Source organism: Thamnophis elegans, chromosome 5, assembly GCF_009769535.1.
Source record: "Thamnophis elegans isolate rThaEle1 chromosome 5, rThaEle1.pri, whole genome shotgun sequence".
In the NCBI taxonomy this organism is placed as follows: Eukaryota; Metazoa; Chordata; class Lepidosauria; order Squamata; family Colubridae; genus Thamnophis; species Thamnophis elegans.
The window spans coordinates 24,954,113-24,977,131 of record NC_045545.1 but is presented as its reverse complement, the minus strand read 5'-3'; the positions used below and the strand labels follow the sequence as shown (position 1 = coordinate 24,977,131).

The following is a 23,019-nucleotide window of genomic DNA, read 5'->3' as shown; positions in this document are numbered from 1 at the left end:
TTATTGTTTGTTTTATGCTACTTTAATTGTTAGCCATTCTGAGTCATGAACTTGAGATACGTGGCCATATAAATTGAGTTAATATAAATATATGGAATTAATATAAAGGCTTAGGGAGCTTTCTTGAATGGATTCAAAGGAGGTTCTTCTAAATAGCCTTCTTCAACCAGAGTTTATTCCAAAATTCAAAATGCAGCAATAGACCTTAGTTTCAACCATTTTCCTTCAAGTCAACGCATAAGTAGTAGCTGTGGGAAACCATGGGGGACACAACTACTGTGATCTAATTAAGCATTAGTGGAGCTAAACATATTCAGGATCTCATTTCAAATTTTATGCTATATCCAACCTGATATTAAAACATATCTACAGGAGGTTTTGCCCATTATTTTCTTCAGCTCCTTCAGTGTTATTTTCTGATCCTTATTCACACTCCCACAAATCCTTTAGAAAAATCTCAATTGCATGGTGTCTACACTGATTAAAGTCTGAAGCCTAGTGACCTCATGTGATGTTAACTGCTCCCATGCTCCAACAGCATTCTCTTTTTCTATTCAATTACCCCCTTCTGAGCAGAGGCTATCACCACCAAATGAGTGCATACAAAGGGCTTCTGCTTCATTACACTAACTCAACAGCAGGATAGGAATAAACAAGCTAATTTATCATCTTTACCTCTCTCATCTTACAAGCCTAGCATCTTTACTTTTTTCTTTCTTGATTTTAATTATCCAGGAACATAAAGCTTGCTAAATTCGTAGCATTGAAACCAACCCCAAGCCGTTCAGAAGGATTGGATTATAACACCATCACCATCATCCCCAGTCTTTCGAATTTTTTTACTGACTAACCAGTTTTATTTATTCTGAAAGTTAGATGATGTTTTTTGCTAGATTTTGTATAGCAAAGGCTTCAAGCCTATATACGCTTTTGTGTAAATGTCACTGAAATCAAAAGATCTGAGTAAACCTATTTAGGATTGTAACTTCATCCCTATGTTAACAGATTTGAAAGATATGGAATCTTAAGACTATAACTAAAATAAAGTACATAACTGAATCAAATTGTGGTCCAAATTAATATGCTTCTCATTATCAAATGGTTTATTTTTTTTCAGATATTCAGAAACAAAAACAAAAATATCCAGGTAACAAGGGCAGAAGATTTCAACAAAGCCAAGTCAGCAGCATAATTGAGGGCCTTATTTTCCTACGGTAGTAGAGCAACCATCTTCTTTATTGCTTCAAGATCAAAGGCGCTAAAATCATGGCCTCATGGTTTATGAAGCATCCCAAGAAGAGAAAATCCCATTAATGAACGTTGAGGGCTGTATGTTCTATTCCAGGTTATATAAAATACAGAAAGACCAGGAAAGTGGAAGATAGAGCCATTAAGGTCTGATTTGATTACGCTTTCTTCGGTGCTACTTTATAATTTTATTGTCCCTTGTATTGCTCATGCTAAGGCTACTGCAGAATAGAACAGGTTATAAACAGAAACAAACACACAAACATACACCCAAGAGAACTAGGCATTAATACAAGAAATGAGACAAGTTGAAATGGTCCATTTCTTAGCAATGGAGTTTGTAGGCTTCAATTTAAAAGTGTAGTTGCACAGTGTGTAGACAAGAGCAGGTAAGCCTCTAATAAAACTGAGACACAGAAGAATCATATTTTTCTAAGCAAGACAAATGTAGCTTGGAGTAAATAAATACAAAAAGAGAAAGAACAGCAGCCTATTTATTTCTTGCTAGCAAATAAAATAAAATTTAATATGTAGATATGAAATTTAAAAGCCTATCAGTTGTGATCATTGGGAGAACTGGCAACTGCATTCAAGTTTGCATCCTCACCTTTTGTTTCCTTTAACATACTGGTAATATATCCACCTGCAACATACATAGTTTTACTGACTTTTTATCACATTTGGAAATATGGTACTGCTAAGGAACAATTTCATTCTTAACTAGATTTTTAAAAACTCTTGTTGTGGAATTCAGATATGCTGTATCTTGGGTTTGCCAGTTGCAAAATCAATACCAGACACAGAGTAACTATCCTTCAAATAACTCATGCCAAGAGATATAGAACTCAAGAAGTTTAAAAAAAAATGTTTTTACTTAACTAGTAGGATCAAAAGAGGAGCAGTATTTTCTCATTTTTGCATCTTTATAGTATACTACAAAATCTTTCAGTGATCCTTTCCTTGGATCAGGAGGTAGCACAATTTCTTTAAAACCCCAGTAAGGATAAAATCATTCTGAAAGAGCACAAGGGAAGTGCTGCTAATCATTCTGTGTCACAAATATGATTAGGTATTAAGTTTACCATTACTAACTGCTCCAGTGATTATAGCCAAAACCAATTATTTAAATTTCATAGTGTAACTATCTGACCTTCAAAAGGGGGAAAGTTTGCTAATTGGCTCATTGCAGCAAAACATGCTTGGACCTTGCCTAAGCCTTTCTTTTGTCAATTTTTACTTTTGAAAAGCCATGTGTCTTGCTACTGCAGCCAGGCTATTAAATCAGTTCACAAATAGGTCTAAATAAAAATGATGAGCCCATAGTATTCAAAGCAAAGAGAGCCCAGCTCTGAAATAGAAGCCAATTTTTATAGCTGAGCTTAAAATGTTTGATTTTCAGGTAACAACTGGAACATTGAAACCATTTCTATAGATAGAAAGCATTTATCATTTCAGAGGCAGATGTCTGCACATTTATGCCTTGAAGGAATGCTAAAGCATCTCTGGTATGTGCATGTAAGCTTTCATCTTAATAGAGACATCACAAAAGTTAGATTTTTAGTTCCAGACAAGCACAAAGGAATTCTTTGATAGTTATTTCTCTCCTAAATGAATCATAAACCTTAATCCAGGCAAAGAACTTTAATTTAAATGAGGTTATTGTTCTCAGTATTTACATTTGCTTTAGACTTATTTTCCAACATGGTTATCATCATTTTGGCTTCCTAGCCTCTTTATCATGACAATTACTTATTTGAGATTAATCAGTTAATGAAGCTGCCATGTAAAAGGCCTTATAGCTGCAAGTTTTTAAATCTAAATTTGCAAGCTGTTTCTGAGCACTGGAATTTTCTAGTGAGATCTTAATCTACATCTTCATAGCAGGAATTTAAAAAAAAACAAGTAGCAATAATATTTTAGGTTCAAATTCAGGAATCTTTTTTTTCTAATCTTTATGCATATTTCTAGACAACTACAAAGAGGATTGTACATAAAAATTAAGCAATAAAGCAGTTCACTGCAGAAAGTGCACCCTTTCTGACTGTAAACAAAAAGACAAAACCAAATTCAAATAATATGGGTATAATGCAATCTATCCCACATCTATAATACATTTGCCTTTATGATGAGCTAGAATTTGATACCAGCGAGTGATTCTCTTTGGCTTTCCCAGCCATGGGAGTGGTTAAATAATTATGGACATTCTTTTCATAATGTTTTTACTATGATACTTCTCCCAAAGAAGCCAGAAATAAGATGCCAAGTTCCCAGCTCAATCTTAGTAGAAATGGAATAAAGCAAGAAGGTTGGAAGTTATGAAAACAGCAGTTGCTTCTGTGGTTAACTATTTCTACTGTTATTTTCCAAGCTCTTCAGGTATATTGGATGCCAATTCTCATAATGCCTAGCCATCATGGCTATTAAAGTTTAACAAATCAGCAGGTGCTAGACAGACAAAATATACTGTATGTCACAACCACCATCTTTAAATATACAAGGCCACCAAATGATATTCAGATCTGAAATGTAATACATTCCTGTTCATCACTACAGCTTAAACACATTCGTGGCATGTTTCACAATAAATTATTCCACAGTAAATAAATGTTGTTACATTAAATTATGAGCAAACCACATATCTAATAGTCATAATTGTCCCAGAGTTACCTTGTAGTAAGATGTGGGATCAATAAATTTAATAAAATAACCATTTGGATATAAGATCACCAATAAGTTATAGAGTAGTATCATTAAATGTCCCATAACTGCAGATTCTGAAAAGTGTCTCTAGGGAAAGATTAATAGAGAAATACATTTGTAAGGATGCAAATTGAATTAAAATGTCATTCATTTCAAATATTCTACATAGCTGGCTCAATAACTATATTTCTTGTGCAAGGCAGACTTATTGGGTTAGGAATGTGCCATGTAAAAGTATGTCCTTCTCCCTCTGCAACTAATATGAGATTTCCTAGCTTCTCTGAATTCTTCTTCAAGTTGAGCTCAACTCCTGATGTCTTCATGGACACTGTGATATCCAAATAGTAAGTGGTAGTTTGAGTGTTCCCTGAAAATAAGCATTAACTAATCATCATCATAAGCTGCAATTTAAAAGTGAGGGAATTTCACATTGCATTGGAAGTATATGGGTACCACGTACATGCCAGATCTTTAAAAAAGAAACTGGATTAGAAATGGAATGTCTGAATTAGGGTTTAGATACATGTTAAACAGACAAAAGCAAGACCAACAATTTTAATTAATCAGTTCTGGAAATCACATCAAAATAACGGGATCCATTACTTCAAAATATAATTATTTTTAAAAAAACCATAGCTGTCCATACCACATCACATTTACAACACTGACCAGCAACATGAATTCCCAATGGCTACTTTGGGATATTTATATCCTGGTCTATAAAGTAATAAGGTTAGGTAATTTGATCATTGACAGATCTAAAAATCAATGATTAATTGGTTACCTTTTTCCACAGAGAGTTGCAAATATAATAAATCTTCATATTGATGACTATTATGAATATGGATTTTTCAGTAATGGAAGTCTCACTGTACAGTTTCTTGCCAAGGAAGGCTTATCAAATCTGCTCACTCATCTTCTTTAGAAGACAGATCAACACTGTTTTTCTTTTATTTGCAAAGATCTGGGACTGTGTGGATAAAGGCTGTTTCATTTATCAACTGCCAATTTTTGTAAACTTAATTGCAGAAAAATATGCTTTCCTAACAGTTTTCACTACTTTTAAATTTGACTATATTGATTCATAAACGGCCATGAAAACCTGCTTAGTACGAAAGCAAACAGAACTTTAAAAAAACCTACTTCATCTATTTAAAATGCTTAATTGAACCAAGCTTGTCTTTGAAAAAGATGATGTAATAACAGGAACACATTTTTTGGATGACTCCATATACCACAGAAAAGACAGCTATTGCTTTTTCAAGCTTCAGCTATGACTGTGTTGTAGCCGTATATAGTAAAAGCTTCCATGATTTGAATATAACACTCAATACAGATTTTGCAATGCATTATGGGACATCACAGCAGGAAGTCTGAATACCATATGATTTTGAGTTTATTTATACCATGGGAAAAGAAAAAAGGCATGCACATCTGCACATTAAAAAAAACACACACACATAGAAGTCACTACTGGAAGTTCTTTCAAAAATATCTAACCATTATATTTACAAAAGAAATGTGCACTTCCGCACACACCCCAACACAAGGAATCTCTTTAAGGCACTGTACTGTTTTCTCAAAGATTAAATTCAGTTGTATAAAATGAAGCGCTTTAAAAGTGACTTATAACTTAATACTCCAAGACATTTTATCTGCAAAGCTCAATATTCAAAAGAACCACAAACATGCAGATGAATAAATGCAATCTGTATGTATTTCAGAAAAATGCAAAATCTGAGTATCAAAACAACACTCTTGCTTCAAAGTAACACAATGCATTAGGATACAGTAGATTTTTCCCCTATCCCTAAATTATGCCTAGGTAAAATGACTGCACAATCAAATGCACAGTGCAAGCATGCTGGTCTGGTCTGAGACAAAAAGCTGGCTGAAATGTGTTGCAACATGTCTGTTTGCCCATTACAGCTAGTTTGGTGTCTGGCAAACTCACACTGTCTGGTCTTAGAAAAACCTTAGCAGTATGCAAAGACCTGGCAGCATGCAAAGAATTTCACACTGATAAAGAACAATACCAAAACAGATTTAAGTCACCCTTAACATTTACATCACAAAACCTTTCAATTGAAGGCCATGTATTTAAATGTTACCATAAAATAGAATGTTTCCCATTTTCCCTGAGAATATTCAGGAAACAGATTTCCTGGGGAAGCTATTTCTCCTTTCCCCATGAACCGGCACTGTTTCTCCGGAGAATATTTGGCTAGTGGTTTTCAATTTAAAACCAACAGAGACGTAGTATTTGTGAAACAAATGAAGCCCATCCAGCATATATGTGCTGTAGCTATTTTATCTATGACATACCGAATTGAATGATTCATGTCTAAGACTAGAAAGTGGATGACAAAATAGTGGCTCTGAGTCCAAACTGCAAAAAAAGGATTAAATAGTCAACATTGTGGCTAGCATAGATTTCATTTGTTTTAGGACTTCTATAGAGGAATTTTAAGACCTACCTGGGCCTTGAAACTGGGGCAATAAAAGGTTTTACATGTTTGAAAGAAGAGACTTAAGAAACCCTTTCCTGTATCTTTACTATGTGTTCTCACATTCCTAATTCTCATGAGGTAATCTATTAAGATTTATGTTTTATTTTCGTTTAAGGCAGCCAGCAGCTGGTTATGTAGCTGAGAGAGAGAAAGAAACTAACCTCAAAAACACAATGTACATTTTTGAAGCTTTCTCCTCAATAGTCTCACAGAGGAAGTCCAGGCAACATCAAAAGAAGCCACAAGACTTTCAGTGGGAAGGGATGGGGAATTAAAAAAAGTCAAAAGCAAAACTCTTCTCTCTCCCTGGAGGGGGAAGGCATCCCTGACTCTTTCCTCCTGCACTTCCTCCTCCCATTCTGCTAAACCCTTCCCCGCCCTTAAGACTCTGAAATCCAATCTAAAGAGAGGCTGCCTAAGGAAAATCACGCAGTGCTCCAGAGAAAAAAGGAAGAAAGCAAAGACCCATTAAGTGGGATACAATGCCGGAACATGCCTTTCGTGGGTTGGAACGGTTCCATTTTTTTCTTTGAAGGAAATTAAAGATCCTTCTTGCAGCCGAGTTGGCGTAAAGGCGGATTTTTTTGGGGGGGGGCACGCGCGCGCGAGAGAAATAAAGGGACTGATCAACTTTTCCACACCAAGGTGTTTAACCAACTGAGTCACCATGCTTAGAGGGTCATCCTGCCGTTTGTTTCCATGAAGCAGATCCTAAAGCCGTGGCAAACCTCCCTCTGTCCTAAACTTTTTCGACGCCGCCCTGCCTTCCTTTGCTTGCGGCCCTAGACCGCAGTGGTCACAAAGAGGCCCGTGGCGCGCTGTTTTCTTAACTACAATAGCAGGGCAAATGAGATCATAGAAGCAAGCCAGGGATACTGTAACCAGTATCCAAACAGATAAGGGGTGAAGCCCGAGTCGGAGAAAGGCGAGGAAGAAGAGAAAAAAAGTTTGGTTTTGGAACACTTACCTATCAGACCCCCGACTAGAAAGGCGACGACTTGGAAAATCAGCAAGATCCCGCCAACAATGCAGAGCTTTTTGGTGCTCATGTTCTCGATAATTGCCCCAGCCATTTTTGCAGTGCTTTCTCTCCTGCACTCTAGGCGGCGGCGGCAGCAGCTGTAAAAGTTAAAAGCTGCAAACGGATGGGAAGGAAGAGGGGAAGCTCAGCACTGATTGCCCGGGAAAGCCCGGACCTGTCTCCCTCCGTACCGAGAGCTGTGATTGTAGCCGGCCCTCGAGTGCATGTGGCTGCTTTAAAGGAGCAGGAGAGCGAATCACATGATACCCACCTCCCTCCTCCTCCTCTCTCCCCTTCTCTCTCCCTGAGCTATTCAACAGCAATTGGTGTCAGTCTCACATAGCAGTGGGGGAAAGCCGAAAAAAAGGTTGCTTAAATTAACTTGAAGAGAGAGGGATGGATTCCCATAACTCGAGAAGATCTCGCAATTTTTTCCCTAGGACCTCATCTAGTGAATTCTGGAATGATAGTCACAAGACAACGTGTTGAAAAGATCTAAAAGATTTTGTAAAAATAGAGGCAGGGACGATGAAAGCGATTTTAAAATTTTATTTTTAAGGCGCTGGAGGTGGGAAATACTTTGAAACTTTTCTCTCTGGTCAACTGCTTTTAATTTCCTTTTTTAAAGATCTGTTTTTCAGAAGCTTGCGTTAAGGCAAAAATCATTCCTGTTAACTATTTACAATTTAGAAGCCTGAAGAGTGGGGAATGAAACTAATATCCACTCATTCACTTAAACTATAAGAAATCTAAATGTCTGGGAAGCACTTGCTGGACAATGTCATATCCGGCATAACGAGGCAACAATGCTTGGCTAAAGTCTCAGATTACAGTGCTGGCATCCTCTATATCACTTTTGCTTATCTCTAATATATATAAAAAAACTTATTTGAGATGTGGTTTTGGGAAATTAAGAGAGGCAATTTAAAAAATATTTACAATGCCCTTCAGATTAAAAAAAAAATCTGGGGGTCGAGTTAATGTGGGTGGTACACTTTACTTCAATGCAAAAATGATCATTGTTACATTATTATTGTGATCTGAAGGGCATTGTAACCTAGTTATAATATACAGGTTAATACTATGTTTAGTTTTCATTACAACATAAATATTAGATCTACATTCACTTCAGCAAGTGAGTTTTCTTTTGAAATTTTGAGCCAATGGGGAACAGGGAATAAGCACCCTTTAGTGAAATGTCTCTAATGTAATCAGGCCAAAACTATCTTGAGTCCATTCTTGCATTTCTTTGCCTTGTCTTACACATTCTTATTCATTGATGTAATTTCTGGAAACCCAGTTGCATTACAACTAGGATTCAGAAACCTTGTCTAGTTTTTCCGTTTCTCTTTCATCTTGCCATAAAATGCTTGTTCTATGATCAATAGGGTAGGTCTTTTTATGTACTCCGAGTTTGCCCATTCCATTCCAGAGTTTTTGATCTGGAAAGGGATATGTCTGACTCCTTCCTTCCCTTGGGATGTGTGGGCTGAGAGGCAATCTGCCTACAACCTAAATTTATCCAGTTACTATTGATTTTAAATGGGATCGTTTTATCCTGCAATGCTTTTATGTATGTATGTATGTATGTATGTATGTATGTATGTATGTATGTATGTATATGTATGTATGCAACAGTTTCCACCTTTTTTATATAACCCACACTTCTTAAAAACTTAAGTAAAATCGATTTATATATTTAACACAGTTTTAACACTATGTCAACTAACGTTGGTGCCTCTTTACTGTTATACTAAATCTTGCTAAACTAGTTAATTGGCTCTACATGTAAATAAATTTGACAAACCACAGTTTTGCTTCTGAGTAAACAGTCACATATATGCTCAGTATAGTAAACTCAATTGATCACTGGGAATGTTATAATGCCAAACACTCAAGAAATTACAAAATCTAACAGATAAATTTTAGGCTTAGTCACTCCTCCCACCCTGCCAACTTTCCTCTTTTGTTCATTTGTGAAGCTTCCATTTGGGCAGTAAGAATCACGTAACTGGAACCCAGCCCTCTATCTAAACATGAATACAAATAGAAGGTGGATGAATCAGGGTACAAAACCTTTCAATATCGACTTCATGAATTGTTTTTATTCCTCAGTGCTGTATGTGATTTTAATTCTACTGAATTCATAAGGGTTTTATTTTAAAAAATCAAATTTAAATTGTATTTATAGGTCCAGGTAAGCATGTTATTTGCTTGTGTGGAAAAGCATGCTTACCTGGAACTAGAAATACAATTTATAAGCATATTTTTCCACACAAGCATATCCCACTTAATATAAGAGGACTGGATATCCAGAGAAGTATGGATAAGCTTACAATCTTAAAATGTATGGGGACCTAATCAAGCAGAATAAATATTAATTTTGACAACCATTCTGCTCAAACTGTACTTACGTATCAACTATTTTTAATTATGGTCATACTGGGGGTAACATTTCTTCTCAGAGAACTTCTGAATTTGTACAGATGCTCTAAAGCAAAATTTCTGTATATTTAATTGTTAATATAAATTGATTAAAGCTCCAGAAAATTACAGTTTCTTTTAAAGTGATCGCACTAGTTCAACACTTGGTAATAAACAAAAGTACTAACTTCAGAGATTATAGTAAGACAAAATTTTAGCTACAGTTGAATAAAGCACATTGACAAGTGCATACATTGCATTAAACAAAAATGTGACCTGTAAAATAGAAGGGCTTAATGCCTACAACCTGCTAAATTAGTATGAAGCAAACTACATTGTTTTTTTTCCAAGATTATAGTCCAAATCCAAGAGGATCAAAATTACTAAAGCTAAGCTAAAATAATATTCATAAGATTCCTGCTGCAAATACATTGTAAAATTTCTATGTTAAGATTACCAACTATTCAGGAAATAAATGCAGCCAGGCCTGCTTTTTCTTGTCTTAGTAACTTACCTCCAAAAGTCAGCAGAAGATTCTCAGAGTAGGAAGATAAGCACAATCTCTTATAAATGTATGTTATTGATATAGGACTAGAGCAGTGGTTCCCAAACTTTTTCAGTCCACCACCCCCCTGGTGCTACAAACTGATCCTCAGTGCCCTCCCACCCAGTGGTGGAATTCAATTTTTTTTACTACCGGTTCTATGGGCGTGGCTTGGTTGGTGTGGCTGGGGGGTCATGTGACTGGGCGGTTTGCACGACGGAAGGAAGATAGTAACAGTAAAATTCAAAACTGTAACAATTAATTGCACATTTATTCAAAAATCCAATTTAAAAACTTTTTTAGTTAATGTTAATTCAACAAAATTGTTGAACATGATTCAGTAATACCAGGTTTTCAAAATCTGATCGTCATTTATCAAGAACCTTAGTAACTAGTAATTGAGTAAACTCAGTAAAATTTAATAATTACTTCACTGTTCAGTAAATTCTTAATGTGATGGATGGGATTGATGAAGTGATACCAGTTTCCCAATGTCAGGTTTTAAGTCACTTAGAAGGAGTCTTAAATCACCACGTTCAGTAAACTGAATGCTAGGCTCAGCTCTGCAAGCGAGAGCCCAGATGGAGGGAAATAGTTTAGGAAAAAAGTTGTTCCTCTCCTGGCTGCTCTGTTGCCCCCCTGCCCTGGATTTTAAACTGAATTCTAAGCTCAGCTCTGCAAGGGAGAGCCCAGACGGAGGGAAATAGCTTAGGAAAAGAATAAATAACTTGGCTGGGGAATGGGGGAAGTAGCTAGAATAGAAGCAAAGGAAGACTCACCGGGCAGAGATCTGCTGGGCTGTGTGGTTGAGATAAGTGAGGAAACCAGAGAGCATCAGCAGCAGCACCTGTGCCTCTAGGCAGGCGAGGCACGAAAAGGAGTGAGTGGGAGGGGCAGGAGGTGAGGGCGGAGCCAGTCAGTGGTGCATTTTACCGGTTCTCTGAACTGCCCATAATTTGTCCTACGGTTCAGGAGAACAGTCAGAACCGGCTGAATTTCACCCCTGCCAGAAGTGCTCAACTGACTGGCGGCCAACAGAGCCCCAGGCAGAATTGTGCCCTGCGAGGGGGCCACCTCCCTTGCCTCTTAGTACCCGCCTGCTTCCCCCCTTACCTCTTAACGCCCCCCTAAGTCATCTCACTGCCCTCAGGGGGCGGTACCACCCACTTTGGGAACCACTGGAGTAAAGGGTGGAATCTGTCCTGGTTTCGTCTAGATGAAATTTGCAGGCAGGCTTTTCTAGTCAAAATGCATGTGTAATAAATAAACACCTACTCCTTCATATTGTTTGCATAGGACACTGATTTATTAAACGATCTTCACAATATTTTGAACAAAACAATGACTTTTAAAAATGAAAGATGATTTCATCAACGATCTTATATTCAGACACAGAAAAAGGAGAACAAATGTTTATCTGGGCAATGAACTCACGTAACATAATCCATCTACAAAAGTTGGCTATTATTAAGTTACATTTACTGGCTACTTCACATTTAGCAATAGTTCTTGATCTACCCTATGTGATGATCTGGGAAACTGTAGGAAATCCATATACATTCATATTTGAATGTTTAAGATCTTTATCTTAGACATAATAAAAACATTTTTATTCTGCAACAGCCAGCCAAATTGCATTCCCTAGTTTTTTGCCTATTTTAAAAATACATTAAATGAAAATTAGAACAATTAGTAAAGCAGGGTACTTTCACTAGCTAGCAGCCAAGACACATTCTTCATACACTGTCAGAGGTAATACACTTTTGTAGTGGTCAGATATTAATAAAAGCAACTGCTATAACCAGAACCATGCTGCCATTCATTTATAATATTTCCAGAAAAAAAACTGGATGGTTGTTAAACAAAACAATTAGCTTGTTGATCTGATCCAGAAACAAATTGTAATTTTATTATGTACATGTATTGAAGGGGAAAAAAATCCCACTCAAGTCCAGCTCGACTACTAGTGACTTCATGATATACCGATGCAATTTTTCTTAATTTGCCACAGCCTTTTTTCAGGATATTTTTAGACTTCCAGTCTAGACTAAAACTTTCAGATTTCTTAGTGGTCTCCTATCCTAGTATTAATTAGGTCTGATTATACCTTTTGAAATCAAGACTGCTTAGGTGTTGCCACATAACTGGGTACCTACTGTATATAAGGGCTGGGTATACCCCTCAACATAGGTTATTTCTGTTACTCATTAAAGCAGTCTCCTTTTTGTCAGTTTTCCATATGAACCATAACAAAAGTAATGTTTCTGTGACAAGAATCAACTTACATGGAAGCCTGGAAAAAGAGGACCTGTTTAATAGATAACATTGAGAAACTGTTTATGCAAAGTCAAAAGGATTTATTCTGCATCAGTTCTCCTGCATATGTAAACAGATACTTGTAGTTCAGACTTACTGTTGACTATAGTTTTTGTAAATAATAGAATAATAATTCATTAAATTTGTATGATACTGAAGCCTATCTCAGCAATCAAATACTATATGTGTGTGTGTGTGTGTGTTTGTGTATGTATGTATTTTATGTATATACATACATACCAGGGGTTGCTTTCTCCCATATTTGGGCATACCAGGGGTTGTGACACTAAATACATACCTATTTCCCTGGCTCAGCTGATAAAGGAGGAGAACCTTGTGGCTTAGTGGTTAACACATCTGCCTAATTTGTAATACAGCCCAGGTTCGAATCCCAGTAAGGGTATGGCTAGCTGATGAGAGCTAAATAGCTTGAAATAGATCTATACTAGTCTCTATTTATTTATCAGCACAAATACAACACACAGACACACACACACACACATATCCATTAACCTGTGAATCTTATATGCCAAAATAAATCCACAAAAATGATTGGTTTATATGTGAGTGTCTATGATGATTTTTTGCATTGCTGTATTTTTAGGAGTAAATACTGGCAATATTATAGATCTACAAATAATATTTTCATGCTAGCTTAGTAAATAATATTCTTCCAATATTAAAAGAGCCTGGAGGATCTCACTTTGGTAGATAAGCTGCTTTTTCCAAACAGGTGTCATCTACTTGTGCAGAACTTCTAAAATTTCCAGGCAGCAAACGTGATCTTGCTGGCTTGGAAATCTGGGAGTTATAATCAAGGAAATCTTAAAGTGAACAGATTAGGAAAGGTTAGTCTTAGCTCAGGGGTGTCCAAGCTTGGGAACTTTAAGACTTGTGGACTTCAACTCCCAGAATCCCCCAGCCAGCATGACAGATAGGTCTCGGGTTGAACTTTAACTAATTTATATAAACTGGATTTCATTGAGTAGGTCTCACCATTGTACTTCACATATCAAACCCTAAACCACATTCTGCAAATCAGAATAGCTAGATTCTTACTTTATGCTAACTAACATCAACAAAGCATATTACAGCTTACTGGGTTATGTAAACCATACTTTATAGCTGGCCCAAATATTTAAAAAAACCACCCAACTCAACACAGGTTACTGACTGTTCCTAACTTTGGGGTGGGGATCTAATCTTATCAGCTGGGTTGTGGGTACTCTTCTAAGTTGATCATAGTAAACAAAGTGTGGTGTGGCCCCTTGCTGCACAGATAATCCCCTCCCCCCTCTCTCCTATATTAAACATCCTGGAATAAAAAAATGTTCAATAGCCATAAAATTTGGAACGTATCTCTTGTTTCCTCATTCACTATCTTTATTATCTGCTGTATAAATTTTGCTTCATTGCAGCTAATGGCAGATAACTGAAAGAGGGCAAGAAGGGGGAAAAAAATCAATTTTCAGAATAAGCATCAGGCAAGCTCAAAGAACTCTATACCTACCTCACTTACTTGCTGAACCTATGATAAAAGTCAAAGCTCAATCCAAGTTTAACATATTCCTCTTTTTTTAAAAAAAAACTAAATATCTAGACGTTCATTTTTTTTTTAGAAAGAGCCCAATACATTGAAGAAATCAAATATGACTAACATTTATCTGGACAGCATAATAAATTATCAAGTAGCTTGCAACTGAACTACAAAGATTTTGATTTTTTTTTGACTAGCCAATAATTAAATGCCCCCACCCAGTTCTATTACTGGTATATAAAAAAGTCAAAACAAATCATGTTTTGGGAGAGGAGTATCAGAGGGAAGGGAAGAGAGACAGAGAAATCATAATGCACATAGTAATATGATTTCCTTGCAAAAGAGAAAAGTATTGTTTTAATTAAGAGAAATAAATTCATTTTAAATTTTGCAGAACAGCCAATTTATATGGTAAAACTGAAAGCATAAGTCATAACTTAATTCACAGACTAAATGAAGCATGCGAGACAAAACTACCGTCTTCTTCCTTGACATTCTTTGACCTTTCCTGGCACAACAAAAATGCAGTGAAATGAGTTTTCAAACTCCCCCCCCCCCCCCAGGACTGATAATACAGTCTTAAGAGAGCGCATATCAGGAAGTGTTACAGGATTTCACAGTGTGGGCATGCATTTCTTTGGCATGGTTTGAAATACATTGCTCTGCTGCCAAGAAATAAATGCTCTGTGAAGGAATGCCCTGTGAGAGGCAGTCTAGAAGGATAATAACATGAACACCCCCTACTGCTAAGTAAGAATATGAATCATCCATTTCAAGGCTTTGTGCATTTTGCTCTATCTGCACTGCCAATATGGATTTGCCTTTCTACCTCCTTTCACAGATTTCTCCAAGACAGAAACATTATCTCACTTTTGCCTCAATTAAGCTACAGACAGTTATCTCTCTCCCAAGTTCCTACATGCTGGATTATTTAGACACTGCTTCAATTGAGCCTGACCAAAGAGAAGTGAAGCACAGAATGAAAAAAAAATAGCATTCACTGCCAGAAATACACAGACTTCCATATATTGCTCAGAACTGTCTATTGTTTCATATATATATTTCTGAGGTTTGTCTCATGCCACAGTTCAAAACTTAAGTTCCCATTCCCTCAGGGTAAATGGGACATACACTTCACTACACATGTTTAGGATTGGAACTTTAGTAGATGCACAACTCAGTTTTTCCAGTTTTTCTGGAGGGGAATGTGCTGATTGTTGCTTATCCAACTTTCTCTGTGACACTGGATTAGTGGATTTCGTGCAGAAGGGAATGTTTAAACTGCACGTCCCCTCCCTTTAACAAAGAACAGCAGCAATAGGTTTTAAAACTTGCATATATAGATATATAGATATATAGAGAGAGATAGATAGATAGACATAGAGATAGATATAAGAGATAGATATAAGAGATAGATATAAGAGATAGATATATAGATATATAGATATATAGATATATAGATATATAGATATATAGATATATAGATATATAGATATATAGATATATAGATATATAGATATATAGATATATAGATATATAGATATATAGATATATAGATATATAGATATATAGATATATAGATCAGGGGTGGGTTCCTACCGGTCCTTGCCGGTCCTTGCAGACCGGTTGGTTGGTGAACCCGGAAGTAATTAACTTCTGGGAATGCTGGCAATGTTCCCTCTAAGGTGCGGCTAGAACTGGCCACCCGCAAAGGACCTCCCCAGACTTGTTTTGTTGAGCACTGCTGACTGACTGTAGTTTGTGCCAGCCGCGGCCGCTCAAACTAGTGCCAGTCATCCCATTTTCTGCAAAGCAAGCCCGGGGAGGTCCTTTGTGGGCGGCCAGTCCTAGCCACTTGCGCCCCGCTGCAGCTGAAGTGAACCCCCAAAGCCCCCGCCGCCACCGGAATATCTGCTGCCACATCCTCCTCCAACAGCACTGCCGGATTGGCCGCCCAACAGCGGGAGCTTTGGTGGCTTCACCTCAGCTGCAGCACTGGGCAGCAAATGTGGTGGTGCTGTTGGAGGAGGAGGAGGAGGCAGCAGCAGTTATTCTGGTGGCGGCGGGGGCTCGTCGGCATCTTCAACGGCAGCCCTGCTCCCTGTGAAAAAAACGAAGATGGAGCAGATCCGCGCAGATGACGTCGCCGCAACATGACTGGAGGAGGAATTCTGGGAGTTGAAGTCCACAAGTCTTAAAGCTGTCAGGTTTGAAGACCCTTGGGTTTTTTTCCCTAAAGGGTTAGGGGTGCAAGGATCTTGTAACTTGACAGCTTTAAGACTTGCATGCTTCAATGCCAGAGTTTCTGAGCCAACATGACTGGAGGAGGAATTCTGGGAGTTGAAGTCCATAAGTCCTAAAGCTGTCAGGTTTGAAAACCCCTGGTTTTTTTTCCTAAAGGGTTAGGGGTGCAAGGATCTTGTAACTTGACAGCTTTAAGACTTGCATGCTTCAATGCCAGAGTTTCTGAATAGCTACTTGGACCCACCTAAGTACTAATTCATAATTTCATATCCGGTCACATGGGCAGCAAGTTACTCCCATCCGGTCACATGGGTGGCAAGCCACTCCCACAAAGGAGGCCACACCCACAGAGTAGGTTCCAACAATTTTTGAAACCCACCAGATAGATAGATAGATAGATAGATAGATAGATAGATAGATAGACAGACAGACAGACAAACAGACAGACAGACAGACAGACAGACAGATAGATATCTCGGTACACCCACGTTACATCTATCCTCCGCAAGCTGCACTGGCTGCCTATTGGTCTCCGGATATGCTTCAAGGTGCTAGTCGTCACTTATAAAGCCCTACATGGTATTGGACCTGGGTACTTGAGAGACCGCCTTCTGCCAATTACCTCCCATAGACCCATTAGATCCCACAGATTAGGCCTCCTCCGAATTCCATCTGCCGGCCAATGCCGGCTGTTGACCACTCGGAGGAGGGCCTTCTCTGTGGCTGCTCTGGCCCTTTGGAATGAGCTCCCCGTGGAGATTCGGACCCTCGCCACCCTTCAGGCCTTCCGGACAGCCGTTAAGACCTGGCTGTCCCAGCAAGCCTGGGGTTGAGTTCCCCCCCTACTCGAATTTGCTGTGCTTGCTGTGTTTTTTAAATTGTGTGTATCACTGTCCTGTTTTTGTCTTACTTTCTGTATTTGTTCCCCTTCCCTTGGTTTTTGTTCAGCCGCCCTGAGTCCCTTCGGGGAATAGGGCAGCTTACAAATCGAATAAATACCAATACCAATACCAATACCAATCTCCATCCTTATTTCTGTTATACTGCTAGAGGTGCCGTGAATGGACAGAACAATTGCAATCATTCCATGCAGCAGATTACTGCAACTTTTTTCTAACTTTCATAGACCAGTTACACTTTTTGATGTGACCAGAGCTGCAATCTAAAAACAAAAGGCCAAACAAAACCAATAATTATTTATGCTTATTTAAAATTAAAGTGAATGAATTACTGTAGGTTTTTTTCCACATGTATTTAATTATTTTCTCCTGTCATATGGAACATTACAGTTCAGAGGCAACGTTTGAAGAGGTACAAAAGAGTTGTACCCAAAATTTTCAGGGGCTTTTCAGCTTTTGCTATAGAGAATCCTAATCTGTGGGAGAGATCTCATGATGGGACATATAGTACTGGAAGGATAGACTTTATTCAAATGAAACAGATCTGACAAGAGGGAAAGTGGAGTCACATTATGTGTAAAGAATGATTACATCTGTGTGGGAATTTGCCTTACAAGAATGAAAATCCCGTTAAAGGTGTCTTGAGTGAATATTAAGGGAAAAAGAACCAAAATACCATTGTTGTGGATATATACAGTGGTACCTTCGTACTCAACTACTTTGAAATTCATTGAATTTGGTATTCAACACATTTTGACATGAAAAATTTGTTCAACATACAAGCTAGAACTTGTTGGTATCAGCTGCTCTTGTGGCTCACCATATTCCTTATAGGGAAATTATGGTACTCATCATTTTTGGTGCTCATTGAGCCTCCCAGAAACAATTAACAATGAGTACTGAGGTACCACTCCAATGGTATCAAACCAAGCAGAAGCTACATATGAAATCTTTGCAAACCAAGTAGTCAAGATATTCAGGAAACACAATTGTTTTCAACTTCCCTGAAATCAGCTAGGAATCAAATTCTAATACAAGCAGGCAGAAAACTTCATTATCCAAAAACTGGAAAAGGCAACAAGAAGATCAATTATATTGGACATACTTACTAACAAAAAAAAATGGTTAACAAAGTAAAAAGTGGTAGGATCATTAGGGGAGAGTGACCAGGAAAAGGAGAAAGGATTTCCATGGATGAACATCCTGAAGGGAAAAACAGTTGTGGTACAACAGTTTAAAAGAGTTGGGAATTCTGTAGAAAAAAAGAAATTAGGAAGAAGAGGATTTCTGTACTTTGGGGGCGGGGGAGTTGTTAAAAAAAATAAGAGAAAAGATCGGAAAGGAAATTAATCATTAGGAAATAATTTGGGCCTATGAACAGAATTTAGAGAACTAAACTGAACAACAAATTATGTATTTAGCTAATGAGAAATAAACAAGTTGGTTACATATTACGGTTTTAATTAATTTATTTTTATTATCATAGAAATACTTCCTTGTGTTAACTATTATAAAGTTCCAATCGCTAATGAACATTAATTCTTATATGAAATGCTGACTATTCTGCCCTTCTCACCAATAGTGGAAAATGGTGTGAATTATGTTAGCAATTTATGTTATATTTTTATCCTGCCTTTTTAATATATATTTTGGTCAACTCAAGATGGGGAATTTGGTCTATTTTGCATTCAGTTTTCATTGTGGCAATTAATATTTCTCAGCAGTTTTATTCTCTTGCTTCATCTCTGAAATTCCCACATCTGGGATATTTAAACTGAAGATCAAGTTCTGTCTCTGTAATCAACAGATGGAAAGAGTAACAAATGAAATTGTGCCTAATAATAAAGACAATCTTATGCCTGAAGCCAGAAACTGTGTTTTTTGTTAGGCTAGACATGATTATATAAAGAAATTACTATTTAATTAAATGCCATAAACGTCTTTTGAACATCTTTAGTCCAAAAAAGCTTTAGAGCAGGAGTGTCAAACTCGCATTGTCATGTTGTCATCATGTGACATATCATCACTTTTTCCTTCGCTAAAACGGTGGTGGGTTTGATACTCCTGCTTTAGAGAGTAGAGCCGAATAATCATCTTAATTCTTTTGCAAAATAAAGAGCCTTTTTTTTCTTACAAACACATTTAGTAATCTATATTCCATATTCCCTCTATAATAGAGAAACATATATTCAGTGAATAATTAAACTGACAGTAATGAGATACATTTCATTGTCCACAGTTCTATCGGGTTCATGGAGAAACATTGAGAAGATGACAAACTCTATACTTTTTCACTTTTGATTTCACAAGGAGTCTCGAAAAGCTTTGCAACATATCAGCAATCTTGAATCATATTACCCCCCCCCCCCCCTTCTCCATATTTCTTGCTATTTAAGTGTGGCCTATGAATTTTGTATCTTGGCCCAATTGCTTTTCTGCTGGCATGAACCAGCTATGGAGGGAGGAAAAGGAGAAAAAACAGCCTTGAAGAGTAGCTGGTCCGTCATGATCTGACTTGTCTTCTAGTTGGGGCTGGTGTGAAGAGATTTTGAATCAGCAGTTCCACTGGTGCTAGTGAGGTTTATAGGTATTGGAGACTAAAACCCAACTTCCTCAGACACTGTGGAACATGTTGCGAGTCTAAAATTTACAGAGAAAATGTACACTAGAGAGAAAGCAAGCAGACTAAGTTTGTAGCCGGAGGGAATCTGGAGAAGCTAGACAGAAAAGGCTGGAGAGGTATTTGAGGATGTAGCATACAGGGCCACTATCAGTTCCTATTTGTGGAGAGGAGAACAATCCTGGATGTTGGGAAGTGAAGACCCAGTGGGACAAGCTAAACCCAAGGCCAACAGGGCAAGGAAAGAACCGATTGGTTGCAGAAAAATCTGCACTTTAATAAAGTTTTATGCTGGTATTTTAAACATATATTTATAATTCTGTCCCTTCATCCTGATAATAATACTATAATAATAATATAATAATAATAATATAATTAGACCTCTTTTATAGGTCTAAAAATGTATTAAAAATATCTAGACCAAAGCATGACATTTCACACACTAAGGAGTTAAGCGCAGATAGTAGAATTAGATACTTCTATATAGGGCTAAAATTCTACATAAATTTACTTAGGAATAACTCTATGTTGCTTTTCAAAACTAAATTTATGGGCATACTCTGCTGGAGTTACTTTAGGCTGCAATATATTTCCTATATAATGTTAATAAAAATATATTTCTAGTCTCCTAAAATAGGTTGTTCTTTAAGTAGTTACCTGAGTAGAGTTCTAGCTTTTTATAAGACAAAATACCTGTTTTAAATATAAATAAAATGTGGCATATAGTATTTAACTTACTTTACACAAACAAGTCATTCCATCTAACAGTTAATTCAAAGATTTGCCTTTAAAATATGCAACAAAACAAATGTAATTAACCACGTAGTTGCATTTTTAAAGGATAATATACTCCCAGGAAATTCAATAAAAGCTTTATTTGATTACATTATTCATAAGGCATTTAACAATTTATAAGGTACTCAACCATGATCTTTTAGAATACTGCCATTCTCTCATAAAATAGATGCATTTAAAGTTTTAAAAAAGGAAAGTGAAAATAGAACATTTATAGTATTAAATGATGTAGATGTAACGAAAAGTCTCGTTATAAACTCTAGCTTTCAGGAAGTAAATGATTAAAGTACTTAGGCACTTGTATAAAACTGAATTATTTAGTTTTGAAGACCCCAGATCCATTACTTTATTACAAATCATAATAACTTTGGATTGATTCACAGTAAAATAAAATTACAATGTTTTACAGTTCAGAAGAGAGGCAAAAATGGGAAACAGAATATTCAAATAATGGCTGATAGATCTTGGCCAGACATTAATAAAAGTTTTCCATTGTCATTACAATACAACTATTAGTAAGAAAGAAATGTGATGTACAATACAATATAATAGCAGAGTTGGAAGGGACCTTGGAGGTCTTCTAGTCCAACCCCCTGCCTAGGCAGGAAACCCTATACCATTTCAGACAAATGGCTATCCAACATCTTCTTAAAGACTTCCAGTGTTGGGGCATTCACAACTTCTGGAGGCAAGCTGTTCCACTGATTAATTGTTCTGTCAGGAAATTTTTCCTCAGTTTTAAGTTGCTTCTCTCCTTGATTAGTTTCCACCCATTTCTTCTTGTTCTACACTCAGGTGTTTTGGAGAATAGTTTGACTCCCTCTTCTTTGTGGCAACACCTGAGATATTGGAACACTGCTTTCATGTCTCCCCTAGTCCTTTTTTCTATTAAACTAGACATACCCAGTTCCTGCAACTGTTCTTCATGTTTAGATTTAGATTAGATTTTAGATTTTAATAGCATTTATAGGCCGCCCTTTTCCCTGAGGGGACTCAGGGCGGCTTACAATAACAAGGAAGGGGAGTGAAGACAAAACATAAAAAGAAATGTGCAATAACTGAAAAATACTAAAAACACAACATTCTCTCAGCATTCGGGAGGGGCGGAAGAGTTTATCCCCAGGCCTGACGGGCTAGCCAGATCTTGAGGGCTGTACGGAAGGCCTGGACTGTGGTCAGGGTACGAATCTCCACGGGGAGATTGTTCCATAGCGTCGGAGCAGCAACTGAGAAGGCTCTCCTCCGGGTAGTCGCCAGTCGGCACTGACTGGCGGATGGAATACGGAGGAGGCCCGCTCTATGCGATCTGATGGGACGCAGGGAGGTTATTGGCAGAAGGCGGTCTCTCAAATAGTCAGATCCACTACCATGGAGCGCTTTATGGGTGGTAAGTAAGACCTTGAATTGCACCCGGAGATCCACAGGCAGCCAGCGCAGCTCGCGGAGGATAGGTGTTATGTGGGCGAACCGAGGTGCGCCCACAATCACTCGCGCGGCCGCGTTCTGTACTAGCTGAAGTCTCCGGGTGCTCTTCAAGGGCAGCCCCATGTAGAGCACGTTGCAGTATTCCAGCTTAGAGATCACAAGGGCTCGAGTGACTGTCGTGAGAGCCTCCCGATTCAGGTAGGGCCGCAACTGGCGCACCAGGCGAACCTGGGCAAATGCCCCCCTGGTCACAGCCGATAGATGGTGATCAAAACTCAGCTGTGGATCCAGGAGGACTCCCAAGTTGCGGACCCTATCTGAGGGGTATAAATTTTGTCCCCCCAGCCTGATTGATGGTACGGTGGTCAAATTATTGGGAGGAAAACACAACAGCCACTCGGTCTTGTCTGGGTTGAGCACCAGTTTGTTTGCTCTCATCCAGTCTTTAACAGCTTCCAGACCCTGTTCCATCACGTCCACCGCTTCATTGAGTTGGCACGGGGCGGACAGATACAGTTGAGTATGTTTTAGTCTCCAGTCCCCTAATCATCTTTGTTGCTCTTCTCTGCACTCTTTCTAGAGTCTCCACATCTTTTCTACATTGTGGCGACCAAAACTGAATGCAGTATTCCAAGTGTGGCCTTACCAAGGCATTATGAAGTGATATTAACACTTCACGTGATCTTGATTCTGTCCCTCTGTTTATGCAGCCTAGAACTGTGTTGGCTTTTTTGGC

The 23,019-nt window shown here is 37.8% G+C and overlaps 1 protein-coding gene across 1 annotated transcript in view; it reads right to left on the bottom strand.

Annotated features, from left to right (window-relative positions):
* The window catches only part of WLS (Wnt ligand secretion mediator), a 48,888-nt gene extending 41,357 nt beyond the window's left edge, over positions 1-7,531 (bottom strand). The window contains exon 1 of the mRNA XM_032218231.1: positions 7,426-7,531. Within this exon, the coding sequence (XP_032074122.1) occupies positions 7,426-7,531 (106 nt within the window). The remainder of the gene's footprint in view (positions 1-7,425) is intronic.
* Between the last annotated feature and the right edge of the window lie 15,488 nt (positions 7,532-23,019).